This window comes from Heloderma suspectum, chromosome 5 (genome assembly GCF_057233095.1).
Source record: "Heloderma suspectum isolate Gila_16-S chromosome 5, 16-S_ref, whole genome shotgun sequence".
Classification (NCBI taxonomy): domain Eukaryota; kingdom Metazoa; phylum Chordata; class Lepidosauria; order Squamata; family Helodermatidae; genus Heloderma; species Heloderma suspectum.
In genome coordinates this window covers 207,134,340-207,149,952 of record NC_139462.1, presented here as the reverse complement: position 1 = coordinate 207,149,952, position 15,613 = coordinate 207,134,340, and the positions used below count along the sequence as shown (strand labels likewise).

General features: G+C 38.6%; 1 protein-coding gene across 4 annotated transcripts in view; it reads left to right on the top strand.

Moving 5' to 3' along the window:
* Positions 1 to 12,796, top strand: part of EPC1 (enhancer of polycomb 1) — a 73,666-nt gene extending 60,870 nt beyond the window's left edge. For all 4 annotated transcript variants that reach the window (XM_084859187.1, XM_084859184.1, XM_084859186.1 and 1 more), the window contains exons 11-14: positions 7,489 to 7,607; positions 9,034 to 9,175; positions 9,432 to 9,795; positions 11,424 to 12,796. In XM_084859187.1, coding sequence (XP_084715313.1) covers positions 7,489 to 7,607; positions 9,034 to 9,175; positions 9,432 to 9,795; positions 11,424 to 11,496 — 698 coding nt within the window. In that variant the 3' untranslated portion in view covers positions 11,497 to 12,796. The remainder of the gene's footprint in view (positions 1 to 7,488; positions 7,608 to 9,033; positions 9,176 to 9,431; positions 9,796 to 11,423) is intronic.
* The last annotated feature ends 2,817 nt before the right edge of the window (positions 12,797 to 15,613 follow it).

Genomic DNA, 15,613 nt, shown 5'->3' with positions numbered 1-15,613 from the left:
ATGTAGCTATTATCATATAGAAAGACAGTAGACCATTTAAACAGAATGGAAGAAAATAAAATCTTTAGATTATTAGATCTCCTTTAACCTGAGATGTAGATTCTTTAGCAAGCCTAGTCTTGGATAGAATTTTCCTACATACAACGTAGTAGTCCTTTTATTAATGCATTATGTGACAATAGAGCAGTTTGAAGGAAGAAGCATTTTCAAGTAAAGAAATGACAATATAGTTCAACCATAGGGATTTGCCTTGAGAGTTGGATTCCTTTTTAATTAAAATGTTGTGTGCTTGACACTAAACCAAGAATATTTTAAGATCTTTATTTTAATTTTGATTTTTATACTGCATTTTCCAAGGAAATTGTACTGTAAAACATTAAGTGCTTGCATCATTCTTCTCTTGAACTAGCCAGTGTCACTTGGGAGCTTGATATTAATCCATTTCTTTTTAAGTTATGTAGTGATGTTTTTCAGAGTTGGTAACTTCATTTATTTCTCTGTCTTTTGCACACACAGCACCCCTGGCTACCTACTTCTCTCCCCAGTAAAGGATCTGGTTTGACTGCCCTGTCTATATATAATATGACCTTTCTAGTTGTTTAGCATGTGCAGAAGCACATTTCCTAGTGCCCTGCAAATTAAAGTAAACGAGTGAGCAGAAGGTATCTATTCTGTATATGATCCGCAAACTAGGAAGCTACTTTAGATGTGCTCATTGGCTACCTTAAAACAAAACGAAACAGCAGATCCCTATATTGTGAACTTTGGTTTATTTGGAGAGGGGGAGAAGAGGGGGCTGGTGTTCAAGAAACAAATAAAGCCATTCTAAATATGTGCTGTTCTTTTGTTTGGGCCATAATAAAGAACTATTAAATATATATTTAAAATTTTTACAACTATTGATGAAAGATTTGAAATATAATAATAGTCTGGACAACTGGGTGTTAGCTCTGCATAGAAAAAGACTCATTGTCTTGATGATAATCCAGTGTGTTTTTGTTGAGAACTCATTCATAGCTTATGAATGGGTAACATTTTATAAATGATAAGGTTGACTTTCTCAAGGGGGAAAAGTAAGCAAGTTTGATACTTCAGAATAGAAGTCTGAAAATCTCTAGTATAGAAGTCTGAAAATCTCTAGTATTGGTTTTAATGTTCAGGCCCTCATGATTTACTTTGTGGAGAGTCTAAATGGCTGTTTTTTCTGTCTAGAAATCTAATAGACATACCTAGTGCACTCAGCGTTTTTTATTCCGCGTGTAACTAGTGCTCGTTTGCTAATAAGTGGCTTTTCGAAGGGATTTTTGGAAGGTCAGAACTTTGATTTTATCTAAAATCAAGCTTGCCTAGGGCTTAGAGAAATGTCAAGCATTATTATACTTACTGTATATGTTTTTGTGACTTTCAAGGTATTGTAACCTATCCTACACTTTACTGAGTCTTCTGTGTTGAAGATGAATTTTATAGATGACCGTTTCACACGCTTCACTCAGACTGTATAATACACTGAAAGTAAAAATTAAAGTATGCATATAGAGAGGCCTGTTTTTAAGTATAATTGCTATAGAGAACCAATTCTGAAAGCCCGGTATTAAAAAACAAACAAAAAAACACTGGCTCGAAAGATAAATGTGGCATGGACTGTAGAAGGAAAAAAACCTGTGAATGACTGATAATGCTTCTCAGGACTTCAAATCTAACAATAATTGTCAACTAATGTTGTTGTGCAACTGCTTTTTCTGAAAGGGCCTCTGTGTACTGATCGTATCAGTTGGCATACTGCTAGTAACATTGCTTATTAAACATATGTGCCACCTAAACCGACCAACCTGTGTAGAGTTTTTCTTCTTTGCACCATTTGAGCAAAAAGTTGAAATGGCATGGAAAGCTGTGGATATTGCATGAAACAGTCCTTCACAATGACACATCAAGCACAGAGCTGAGATGCAGTGCATCCCTGTAGAAATTTCTGTTATATGCTCTCAGATTACTTAAAAGCATTCTTGAACCATTACAGTCTTCCACAGTAATAGACAATTTTTGTGACTTCTTGCTAATTACTTGTTGAAAGAGCTTTTTACCAAAAGCAAAATACTTGCAACATTTCATAGGTTTAACAGTATGGTAAAATTCCAAAATCCATGTTGCTGTAATGCCTTTATTAGGCCAACTAAAAGATGATCCACATTTTTTTTTTCTGTGCAAGCTTTCAAGATTCTCAGATCTCTTCTTCAGGCATAGTGTTAAAAAGGAGGAGAGGAGGAGGAAAGGTGACTGGATAGTCTAGTCACACTGTCTGCAACTACAGTTTGCAGTCACCTTTTCCCCTCTGCTCTCCCTCCCCCCTTTTTAACATTGTTCCCGAAGAAGAGATCTGGGAATCTCGAAAGCTTGCACAAAAAATATTTAGGGTGATGTTTAGGTGACCTAATAAAGGTATCACAGCAACATGGATTTTGGCATTTCTCTTATGGTCAACACAGCTACCTTTGCTTTTTAGTATGGTAAGAGGTTCCCATGGTCACAAGTAATCCAAATGTAATATCATGATTCTTAATGTTACTTTTATTGTTTGATTATATTTTTATTTCATTACTGTTGTCGTGATTGTTTTTAAATGTACATTGCCTTGACTGATTTCAGAAAGGCAGTATCAAAGCACCTTAAATAAATTATCAAGCATATATGAAATAATTACTGGCCAATTAAATAAATTGCAGGGTAGAGAGCAGTCTGTGGCACCGAAAGTGCCCAAAGTGACAACACTGTAACTGGAGTCTCACTAACTGGATCTGAGAAGGAAACCTAAAAGGCAAGCTGTATTAATCGTAGAAATGAGTACTGTACACTCAAACAGAACAAAACTATATTGCATGCTACAAAAACTAATCTTAGGATTTCCTGTCTCATATTTTACTATTGCCAGAAATAAGGCAGAGAATTTGTTAGTAATATTATGCCTAGTTTGCATGTTTAGAAGTAGATGGCCACAAATAACTTGTTACCTGCTCCACAACTGCTGGATGTGATGAGCTAATGAGTGCAAATAGAGGGTTGAGAAACTCTTAATTTCTTTTTTTTAAAATTTTCTTAAAGGTGATAGGCATTTAACTTCCAGAAAAGTTATGTGAACTACAGCAAGAAGGGTTATAAAATTCTGCATTTAAAATTCTTTGTTGTGTCAACAGAAAGCCTAAAATCTGTGGTTGGATTAAATTATGCAGATTAAGGAAATAATGCATGCTCTGCTTTATGCAGATTGCACTATTTGTGTGTTTGCTTTTTGTTTGCAGCATTCTGGGTTCATTTTCTCAACTCACTAAGGAAGAATTATGAGGCATTACAGTCGGTAGAGATTATGGAATTTGTAGGCATATGGAAAATTCAAAAACCTCTCATTTTCTACTTTCAGAAAGCCACACTCAGGCTCCCAATGGTATCTAAACAGATAGAAATAATCTGCGGCTACTATTGAGCATGTCCCTTAACTGCATGCAAGGGTTTGTCCACTGGACTTCTAAACTTTTTTGTTTGTTCAAAAGTGTCTTCTATCAGAATCGCCCCTGAATTTAAAGGGGTTATTTCTTGGGCTACACGGGAAGCTGCTTTTACAAAGCAGTCTCTGATCTTGCCAATAGCCCTATGAGTTGGAGCCCATGGTGGCTTAATAGGGGCTTAAGACAGGATAGCAGATCGCTTGCTGACCCTTGCAGATGTCTTTAGTCTTTCACCTTTACAGCCTTCAAGGAAAGGAGACTGCATGACTTCCCTGGAGAATAATTAATGGACAAAACCACATCATTTAGAGAAACTTTTAGTCATGATCACTAGGAACATGCACCAAAAAAGGGTGTTCGTCCTTAATCATCAATTTGCAGAACGTGAACATCCAGATTTCTAAAGCCCCAACTCCAGTTCTTCAAAAGGGTAGGGAGTGTTTTCTACATGGCCTACATGTAACCTATATGTAGGCTTTGACACACAGACTTCTAGAGAGGCTCACACAGCCTACTATGACATCTGAAATCCTTGAATACGTTTCTGAAACTTTTTGAACTTTAGACAAGTGTGTGCTGTCATAAATCCTTATACCTTACCAAAAATTACCAGTTAGTATCTTAATCACCCATTGAGGAAAAATTTGCTTACATTTTAGAAAGTTGCAAACAGTTTAAAATGCAAATATTGAAAGTGTCATATGAGGTTATATAAAATACTTTCAGTTTCCCAGTTTGTCTTGGCAATATACTTGCAAGTAGTTAATGAGAAATCCTTGCCCACACAAGCAAGTTTAAATTCCTGCATGAGTTTCCCCCAATTCGTAGCTATTTTTCAAAACACAACTTAGCTTTTTGTGCAGAAGTCACTTTTATTCTGGAAACTGCATGATTCTCAAATGCAGTCTGTTATTTATTCATTTCATTTTTAATCTGCCCAATAACTAATGTTCTCTGGGCATACAAACAGTTAAAAACTAAAATGCCACAGAACAATTAAAAATATAAAAATACAAGTTGCATGTACATTTGTTGCATGTGACAAATTCTAAGGGAATTGCCCAATTTCCTACACAGAAGTGACTTCCATGTAGAATATTCATCTTTGGTGGAATGGTCCTTGGTAACATAATTATTTAATACATATGTATGCAGAGCATGCCAAAGCCTATAGATTTTAATGAGCTTGTGTGCCTAACTCTGTTTAGGATTAGGCATTTAAGGGAGCAAGCCTATAGCTGCTAGACAGTGTCTAGACAGTCATAGGATTTTTTGGTTCCCAAAATCCTCACTCTGTGCCCCGTCATAGGCAGTGTGGTTTGTCCCCGTAGGTGCAGTGTAGAGCAGGCAAAAGGGGGGCATTCCTAGGGGAGGGGAGGGGACTGTGGAAGCGTTACGACGCTTCTTATGTGCCATCTGGCATCCCCCACTGCTCCAATGTCCCAGCTAGACTGCAAAAATCAGCTGTCTAGCCACAAATGCACAGTAGCTGGAGCATAGAGGAGAAGATCCCCTCCGTGCTTCACCCACCCTGCATTGGGTAGTTGATAGCCTCCAGAGCAGCTGACTATCCCCATAGGATTGCTCCCTAAGAGCTTTTGTCTTAAACTTTAAGGTCTGCATTTTAGAGGTAGAGATTAACTTTAGAAGTATTCAAATCAAATTTATATCCCATGGTCTGGAATCGAATGAACTACACATCATGTTCCTATTGCTTCAGGGTGCACTGGGCTTGTTTTATCTCCAACATCAGCTTCACCTGCCACATGGCAAACTACGTTTGAAACTGAAGAGATTTTCAACAGCAGTTTAATATGATATGGAGGTCTGCTGTTTGAAAAAGAAAAGAAAGCTCATTAGGCAGGCCTAATGTAGCTCTTTGTAACACAGCTAATATAGACATTCTTTCAGAGCCAGTTCATGTTATTATCCTTCAGTGAGTCTGTGCAAGCCACAGGTGGTGAGAGGATATTGTGAACCAGGTTCTGTGTGAAGTGAAACATCAGCCATCTCCATGATCACTGCTTGCTGGCTTGCTTACTTTGTACCACCTGGTCCTCACTCCCTTTCTCCATGTGGTTGTGTGTCTATGTGATTATAGAGAAATGAATAAAAAACTGGGCTTTTGAATAAATGAATGAATAATGAATGAATAAATTCATTTTTAAATGAATAAATTCATTTTTAAATGAATAAAAAACTGGGCAACTACACGGTTGGTATTACATTAATCTTGCTGTTGCTGCCAAATATTTATGCGTTTATCTCTGCATTTAATAGAAGTTTAAGTATGAGAGACCTTAATTTGAGTACAAAATTAATTGTATTGATTAACTTCCTTGCATAGATATATCCTTAAGTTTATTTGTAGAGCTGTATATAATTCTCTCCATATAGTTATACCACAAACAATGTATTTGCATAACAAATTTCGATACAATACCTGAAAACCACTTACTTGGCAGCAATGCATGTATTTTGCTTAAAAGTGTAGCCACAAGTGAAATTCAATTTAAACTCATTTATGAGAAGTGATGAAAGCTGAAGCCAGTATAATCTGTATGTAGGCTGCCATGTTTTAACTGCCCGTGCTTGAGTAAGTCCAGGAGAGAAAAATCTCAAAAGCCTAGACAATTTGGTGCTGTGCAACATACTAAGAGCTACACATGTGGGGCAATATCCAATGCTGCCACTGTGCCTCTGCTGAGTATGTTGCGGCAGCAGGACCCATCGCTGGTGCAGAAGAAAGCTAGAGCTTGCCAGAGCAACCCCAGAAACAAGCCAAAAGGCTCTTTTCCAGAAGGGAACCAGTCAGTGGACCTCCCTTCTGCTAGTTCCGCTGACCTTTTCTGTACTGGAAACTCTTGTTTCAGGTCATTTCCAGTTGCTTAGGAAGCACTAGCTTCCCGTCCTGCTGCCACATGGGCAGCATTAGATATGGCCCTTGAACTTGTAAAAAGAAGTTCTGACTTGCAGTAATATAGCCATGAATTATATTTGGTGGTAAAAAAAAAAAATGATGCGTGTGAAAAAACCTCCTTCGATGTCTTGTAGGTTAACATCCCAGTGTGTGTGTGTATGTGTGTTCTCTTTTAATTCAGTTTTTATGTGTGTGAACTAGCATTGAATGAAGTTGAGCACAGCTAATTTGTTTTTGGAAACCTCGCATTTGTCATACTTTTCTGGAGTCTGGAATTTGAGATGAAAAGCTAGACCACGTTGAATAAGTCTTAAGTTCTTGTTTTAGGAGGTTTTGATACTCCTTTCTAAGATAATCAGTGGTACCTGATTCAGTAAATGTCCAAAATATTCATATTTGCATTTTGAACATCCACCAAAATCTGGATTTGAGCATATTAATTTGGAAAGCCTTCTAATGTGTGGTCTAGGCTACACATATTCTTCAGCCTAAGCCCACTTTAAAAGTTGGCAGTAGGGAGTTTTTCATGAAGATGCACTGAAATGAAATCTGCAATGAACCCTCTCTATTTTCTATTTTTAGAACTCTCCATAGACAAATAAGTAGTATAATACAGTCTTTCTTCATTCCTCTGTAAATCAGCATAACCAGCTTCGTTCTTACTGACTGGATTTTCCCCCCAGGTGGGTTAATTGAGGGAAACTGATTAAAACCTCATCATATATTCTAATTCTAAAGTTGAAACCAGGCATTATCTAACATAGGAACAGGGAACAAATTTCATCTGACAAATCAGTAGTTAATAGTAGACATTCTCTTAGTATGGTGATCGTAATGTGGCAATTGACTGTTGTGGAACAGCAAGCCACATTTTTAATTGTATATATAGTATATAAGCACGCTCTATTTTACAAGAGCAGCTAGTACCAGCTCCCACTGGAGTTGGAGCACTGAGCATATGTACTGTGCTTCAGACCTGTACATGTTGAATTTCCTTTTTTAGAATAAGGGATGTGCATTCAAGGCTTACATATTTTGATATGGTATTCTCTTATTTTATATTTTGTTCAGCATTTACAGCCGAACAATACCAGCAACATCAGCAGCAACTGGCACTAATGCAGAAACAGCAGCTTGCACAAATTCATCAACAGCAAGCAAATAGTAATTCTTCTGCGAACGCTTCACAGGTGAGGGAGTTGTCTGTATTATGATTTATCCCTCATTTTTTCCACCAGGGTTCATCTCTAATTGTCAACTGTTGCCATAGCACCTTGCAACTAACCAACAGGAAAGTGGCTTTCGCTCGAAACTACATCTTAGCCATACTCTAAAGTGTTTAGAAGGGATGCTACAGGTGAGTATAGTAGGCATTGCCTCTGCTCCCTCTTAACAGAAAAGAGGTAACTCAGTATTTAAAGACATGGTATACATGTTCTTTAAAAGCTGCAGATAACATCATTAATTTAGACTGTATGTGTGTGTTCGTGTTTCCCCCCATCAGAAATTCAACATTTAATGTTTGCATAATGCAAGTGGCATACCTTTTAGACACTTCAAAGTTTAATATATTAAGACAAGAGATTAATATATTAACACTACTAATAAAATTTTCTTGTGCTTGGCTTATTGAACTTTGCAGGGGTTTTTAAAGATGTCTTAAAAGCAGGAGAATACTGTGTGTTAATATACCAGTTACTGATTCTAAAACTACTAGTACTTGATTTTAAAAGTTATTTATAATGCTTACCCAATTATAGCCACTATGCTTTTGCTCTTAAGGAATAAGTGAGATTTGAAGCAGGGCTTTTTGGTGGTGGACTGTGGAGTTGCCTCCTGTTGGACTTTTGGAAAACGTGTTCCCCTGCTATTTTATTTTTTGCAAAGGAGTGAAGATACGGGGGGGCGGAAATCCAGTTATATTCCCCTGCTGATGGAACTAGTTCCATCAGCAGAATCAGGAGGAAATTATTCCCCCTCCCCCTGCAGCTCCCTAAACACACACGCGCGCACACACACTCTCTCTCTCTCTCTCTCTCTCTCTCTCTCTCTCTGTCTCTCTCTCTCAAATTAGTTTCAGAAGGCTGGGGAACCCTCCAGAGCACATTTTCATTTGGCATGATGGGCTGTAGATGGGAGGAGAAAGTCCCATCATGTGAGTAAATGTGTGATGTTAAATTCCTCTGACATACATTTAGGTGCACCTTTGGAGAACAAAGATTTGGAGTCAGATCTTTTGTCAGTAAAGTTGGTGATTTTTCAGTTCTCTCTTATACTTCACCTTTGTGGATCTGACTGCTGTTTTAACTATTGTGGCTTTTAGCATCACTATTTTAGGGTGCAGTCCCATAAATCTTTAGACAAAAAAAGCCCTACAACTCTCAGAATTCCTCAGCCACTGTGGCTGACTGAGGAATTCTGGGAGTTGTAGTACTTTTTTCTGTGAAAACAGCATAGAATTGCACCCTTGTTTTAAAGTTGGTTATATAAAAATTAAATAGCTTTGAACTGTTATTTGAAAGGGGGTCTAGAAATTTAGTTGGTAAATTACTGTAGTGTATCTTTTATAGCTTGCTATGTGACTATTTAGTTTTCTTTTCTCTTTTTTTAAAAAAGGGTTTTATTTCCAAGACATTGGATTCTGTTAGCGCTCAATTTGCTGCTTCAGCATTGGTTACATCAGAACAGCTCATGGGATTCAAAATGAAGGATGATGTGTTGCTTGGAATTGGGGTGAATGGCATCCTTCAAGCCTCAGGTAAGAAATGGTAATGATGGTTATGTCCTGATTTTCTATGTGTGTCTTAAGTTAGTAAGGGCACAATCCTAGGCATGTTTATACAGAAAACATCCTCTAACTCCTGGCATTCTCCAGCCAGCCATGCTCATTGGGAAATGCTGGGAGTTGTAGGATGTTTTTCTGTCTAAACATGGATAGGTTCATGCCCTAATCTAATGTTGTTATTTTGGAGTTACATCTCATTGTTTGTGTTTTTTTCTCTCTTATCCTATAGGAGTATATAAGGGCTTACACCTCAGTAGTACTACATCTACAGCACTTGTACATACAAGCTCATCATCAACAGCAGGTTCAGCCTTGTTACAGCCTTCAAATATAACACAGACTTCAAGTTCCCACAGTGCACTGAGTCACCAAGTAACTTCTGCCAATTCTGCAACAACTCAGGTTCTGTTTGGGAACAACATTAGATTAACTGTACCCTCATCAGTTGCCACTGCAAACTCTATTACTACGCTCAATGCACGACACATACCTAGGACTCTAAGTGCTGTTCCATCATCTGCCTTAAAGCTGGCTGCAGCAAACTGTCAGGTGCCCAAGGTGCCAGCTTCATCCTCTGTGGACACAGTACCAAGGTAAGCCTTTATGTTACGATACAAACTGGTGAGATCTTTCTGAACTGCTGTCTTATTATTGAAAAATAATTATCTGGTACTTCGTGAGTCCACATAGACAACCACCACAAAATCACCCCTTTAGAGTATATAAAGTACGAAGTAACTTTGGTCACTGTTTGTTCCAAGAGGACCAAATTCTTTAATATGGAAACTTTTATGTTTTGGATTTGAAGGACCATACTAATGTGTTTTGTGTCTGATTGATGTGCAGACATCTTGATACGATCTTGTGTCTGAGAGATGTTAACTTTTTATAAAAGTCTTGAACAATGAAGTTTTGTTTAATGATGTAATGCTGGAATTGGGAAACTGTATCCAGTTCTAAATACAGTTACGTGACAGTAAACATTCAATTTAATAAGTTTTACTTCTGATTAAATGGCCAGGGTCCAAAGAGCTTTGTTTAGGTTCACCCCAAGCTTGGAGATCCTTGCAGTATTACAAACTGCTTTTGAAATTCTGGATTTTGAAAGTAGTTTGCCTGCAGGGGGAAAGGGGACCTGCTGCTGCTGTTCAGAAAAGAACACATGTCCAGAGCCTAGTTGGTTCATATTTTTCTAATCTCCCATCCCTTTTTCTTTTTATGAACTTTGAAACCTTCTAACCATTCACCTTAAAGGGTTATAAGGATTAAAAATACTCATTTTCATGTTTGTGATCTCATCCTCATGGAAAACAAAATGCGAGGGGGGGTGTACTTCTCTAAACCTTAGGGTTTCCCCAAGCCTGCTGATACCTCCCTCTTGTGCATGAGTGACACCATTTTGGCTACATGAGCAATGGCACTCGGAGAATTGAGATTGCTATTAGTATACACAAGTGGGCTATGAATCAAATGTTGTGTGAGTGCTTCACTTCAAGGTTCCAGCTACTGCATTCCATTCTCCCTCTTCTCCCATTTCCCCTTTTTTTCCTCCAACAATTGATCAGCATTCTGTGGCTCAATGGCTCTATTTCAGTTTGTTTCTCTATTTTGGCATTGCAGGGGTTGGGTGGACTCACTTGTGTCCAATACTAGCTATGCTAAAATCTTAGATTTCTCCATGAATTTAAATGGTCAGCATTCATTTATGTCCCTGCAGTTATTTAAAAATAGCTTGTCAGTGTGAGTCAGAAAATGACCTGTCCGATGAGATTTTTTTCTCTGTACTTTATTTCTGTGTGTCTTCTCAAACCACTGCATTCCATCCCCCATCCAACCGGCTTGTCATGTTCTCACCACCATCACTATCAGTCAACATTCCAAGCCATTGAATCCTTTTTGAGGTGGTTTTAGAAGTTTCCCCCTTTAAGGTTTTGTCTTAAGATTTTTTTGGTATCCCTACAAACCTCGGTTACCCTGATCCTACTGATACTTCCTTCTTGTGTGCTAATGGAATAGTCTTGGCTACATTTGCATGCACAGAGGAAGACTTGAATCAGAAATGGATGGAATAATATGATGATGCTCTATTGAAGTTCTGAAGATAGAAAAAAACATCAGTTTTACAATGTTTTTGAATGGGGCCTTTGATAGATTAATTTGGTTGTTTTGTCCTATTCGAATATTTATTTGTGTGCTTTTCTCTCCTCTTTCTATTTTACAGGGAAAACCATGAAACAGAAAAGCCAGCACTGAACAATATAGCAGACAATACAGTAGCAATGGAGGTGACGTAGTTTCCATAGTAATGGAACTGCAGCCTTTGGGAACTTGTTTAGGTGCTATGCATCAGTAGCAATTTGAATGCAAGGGATGATGGAATATAGCATATTGCATTTCCATGGCAGCTGTGGGGACTTGACAGCAGTGCACATCTCTCATGCTTTGGTTTTTCTTTTCTTACTGTTAATAGGAAAGAATCAACATCTGTAAATTAAGACTACAGCAATTATCTGTACAGTACTGCATATTTGTAATACCCTTGTATATATGTTACTTGAATACAGAACCGTTCATTTGTGATGCTTTGCACTTGGGGCTGGGGGGAGGGGAGGGAGGGAGAATTGCAACAAAGTAAGAGTGTGAGAAGTGAGATTGTATAGAGATGAAGTGTCATCACATCATGTGCATGGTGCGGAACCTGCTGTTTTATCTATTTATTGTGCCGTGTTTACAGTTTTTTGTACACTGTACCTTCATTGGTTCCTGTGCTGTAGTAAATGTGTTAGGTAGCTGTGGACTCCTTGGTATTTTGTAAATGGTATTAACATAACTTGGTTCCCCCTCTGGGTCCTTGAGTTTTCTGTGTATCATGTGAAAAATGGTGACATACATACAGAATTTTTTTAAAAGGCATCAGTTTAAAAATGGGGAATGTACTATTCAATGGGATCTTCCTGTTCTAATATCATAAGGCAAGTAACAAGCTAAAAATGAAGTCTCATGGATTCTACCAACTGACTAGCTCACAAACACGTGTGCAGTTTCTGGTACTTTAAGCACTAAAGTTATGTTGCTGCTCTTCATACAGCCCCCTCTGTTGTCCCATTTCCTTGCACACCAAAAAAGTGGTGTTAAATCAAGTATGCAAATGGAGTCCTTACAACTGGAGTTTTTATGTTGTCTTGCCCTTCTTTTGATCACAAATTATATTTTTTTATTGTATAATTGTTAAAGACTTCATTCTTTACTTGTTCTTAAGAAAAAAAGGCTATAAGGGAGAAGAATGCAGTAATTGCTGTACGTGTATCATCATTCCAGTTTCTGAAAACAGCCAGCTTTTTTTCCTTTTTAAGATTCTCCAGAAGGCTGCAAGGCCAGAACCACAACTGTTGGGTGCCTTCCTTTGGAAATATTTGCCCTCTCTTCTGTGAAGAGAATGGTACTTAAGACTCTACTACTAGTGCTTTGTCAGTACCGAAGCCTGAATGCCCACTCCAATGGCGTACATTATCCTTAAGGTTTTTAATCCCACCTGGAAAATTGTGATAGAACTCTCACAAAATAAACCCAGGGCATTACATGTTGACAGACAAATGTGTGGTGTGTTTTATACTATGTTTTATTCATTTATTAAATTTGTATCCTGCTGTTGACCTACAGGTCCCCAAAGTGGATCTGGTATTATAATACAACTCAGTTCATAATTAACATATGAAGTTATTGGATCAAACAACTTAAAAGCAAGAGATTACATTAACCCCTTATTGGAGCACTTGCATAATTTCTTCAAGATCATCAAATCAAAGGATGGATGAAAATTTCATTAAATTCACAGGTTGATGCAAACCTACCTAATTCACACTCCCTGAACTTCTACGTAAACCTGCATGTAGTTGCACTCCAAAATCCACACTTTTCCAAACATTGTGAGCCAGTTCATTGATTTAAAAATGAACACCAAAATGTGTATATTAGGAAGAAGTACACACCCAGTGTGCGTGTTAGGGAGAAACTATCGGGCGGCGGGCGGGATGCATACATTTGTAAAAGTAGGCACAAAAATGTATATATCAGGAGAAATGCTCATAAAAAAAATTACACATTTTCATGTGGACTACTTAAGACAAAATCCACAAATTGCAGTGAAAATGGCGAAGAATGAATGTAACTGGTAATTCAGTGAGTTCAGTGAAAGTGAACTTGACAGAATTGCCCATCCCTAATAAAATCAATCAAAGCAAGTATCCAGGATTCCCTTTCTTTGATGTTATATAGATAAAATCTAGAAGCCTTAATGAGCATTCGCAAATTACCTTAATCCTATCACTGGTATGTTACATTCAGGTTCTACCTGCCTGAGCTGTTTTTGCTACCCCTCTCCCATTTCTGGCCATCATGTCTACCCTATCCTAGTTGGTTCTCTAAAGAACTGTCGCTTTCATGACAGCAATATCTTTTCAACTCCCAGGAGAATGGGTGGGGCCTGACAAGGAGCCATGATGACTGGCTTCTGTGATCTATAATGCTTAGAGCTGGTGGAAAAAAGGAAAAGGGATTTGGCCTGCTTGAGCTCCTAACAGCTTATAGTATCCTGGATGTGGGTTGAATTTGGGAGAGGGAATGATGTGAGGGTTTAAAAAAAAAAACTTCCCATCCTTACAGTATGGGGAGAGATTTTAGAAAAAAGGGGTTGCTTTTCCCTTTCCCACTTTGCAGAAACCCTCCTCTTCCCCACCTCCTACACCTCCAGCCATATAGCAATAAAACTGTCAGCACTCAACTTGAGCCACTCAGCACTAGACAGAGAAGGTTCAAGAAGGAAACCTTTTTCCTTTTGTCCATAAAATCTCCCCAGAAGCTCCAAATGGCACTACAAGGCTCCTTTTTCCTGGTGCCTTGAATGGGTGTGTTCAAAGCTGGGGGAAGTACCACAACATTTTGTCGCAGAGCTCCACTAGTTCTGTCCTAATGACCTAATGGTACTGAGCTATATTCTTGCAGATAAGTCTACAAAAGTGACTAACTATGAAAATGTTCCTAGCTCATCTGCCTGCATAAACCTATATTTGCCATTTGTAGTCTAAAAAATATTTCTTTTTATATCTCTGTGGCTGATTGCCATGCGGGCATTCTTTTTTGTCACTGGAGACCACAGAAGTGACTGTTTACAAGCCTGGAGCATTAATGGAAAAAGAAACATGGAATCTATGAGATCTTGATAGGGCAGTCAGTGGGACTTCCAGCAGATATCACTTCTGTCTTTAAAAATCTAATTTCATAATCATAGCCCAGAAATGTAACAAAACTGATGGTACTGTGTACTGTTATTCAGTACAGCAAATCACTGTTTGGCTACAGCAACTCAGTAAAGTGTCATTGCTTATAACATTTGCTTTTATTCACAGCTGCTGCCTCGAAATAGAGGGGGACATGCTTAATATTAGGACATACTGTTTAAGTAATGCATGTTATTACCTTCAGAGCTTTCACTTGTACATTGGTAGCAGATCTGTAGAGCTGTAGGTCAGTGGCCAAAACACTGATTTATGAATCAAGACAAATCTCACCTCTGTCATAAAACCACAAGTTGCAAACCTGTATCTATAGCTCAGCCCCTCTCCTCCCTAATCTGCAGTATAGGAATACTGCCTTACTATGTATGTGAGATTCTTTACCATGGATGCAACGTGTGGTCCTCCAGATGTTCGACTGCATTTCCCATCACCGTTAGCCAGTATAGCCAATGGTGCAGGATGATGAAAGTTGCAATCCAGCAACATCTGGAGGGCCACACATTGCCCACCCCTGCTTTAAACATTCAAAACAGTGCTATATAAATAATGGTTGCTTTTAAGGGACATTCTCTCCCTTTATTTCTACCCAAGGATGGGTTCATTTGCACTTGATTAGCTCCTGCAACTAGCATTCCAGTGGAGCAGCTTTGGATCCATGCTTGGCAAGTACTATGTTCTGATGAGGTAGGTCACACACTGTTTGGGACCATGCCTGCACTTGGCTTGGATAGCTGAAGCACGGGATCTTACTAAAGGAGCTTTTGGTACCATTATATCCCCCCCACACACACACACACACACCCTCTGGGTGCCTACCGCCTGTTCTAGGAGGTAATCTGCCTGATACCTGCACTGAAGAGGGATTGACCCAGGGTGGATTGGGAATAGTGTCCATCAAACAACTTCAAGCACAAAAGATGTACCAAGAATATCTGCAAAGCTGGAAAGAACTTGATGCTCTAAGACTTCTGTCTAGATCTGAGTCCCCGTGAGTGGGCCATATGTACTTGGACAAGTATTGCCAGAACATCTGTAAAGGCAGTGACTAGCAAGCATCCAGGAGAGGGAAATCCAGCCAGGAGAGGAGTAAAGAAATGGACTTGCCTACTGTGGGTCA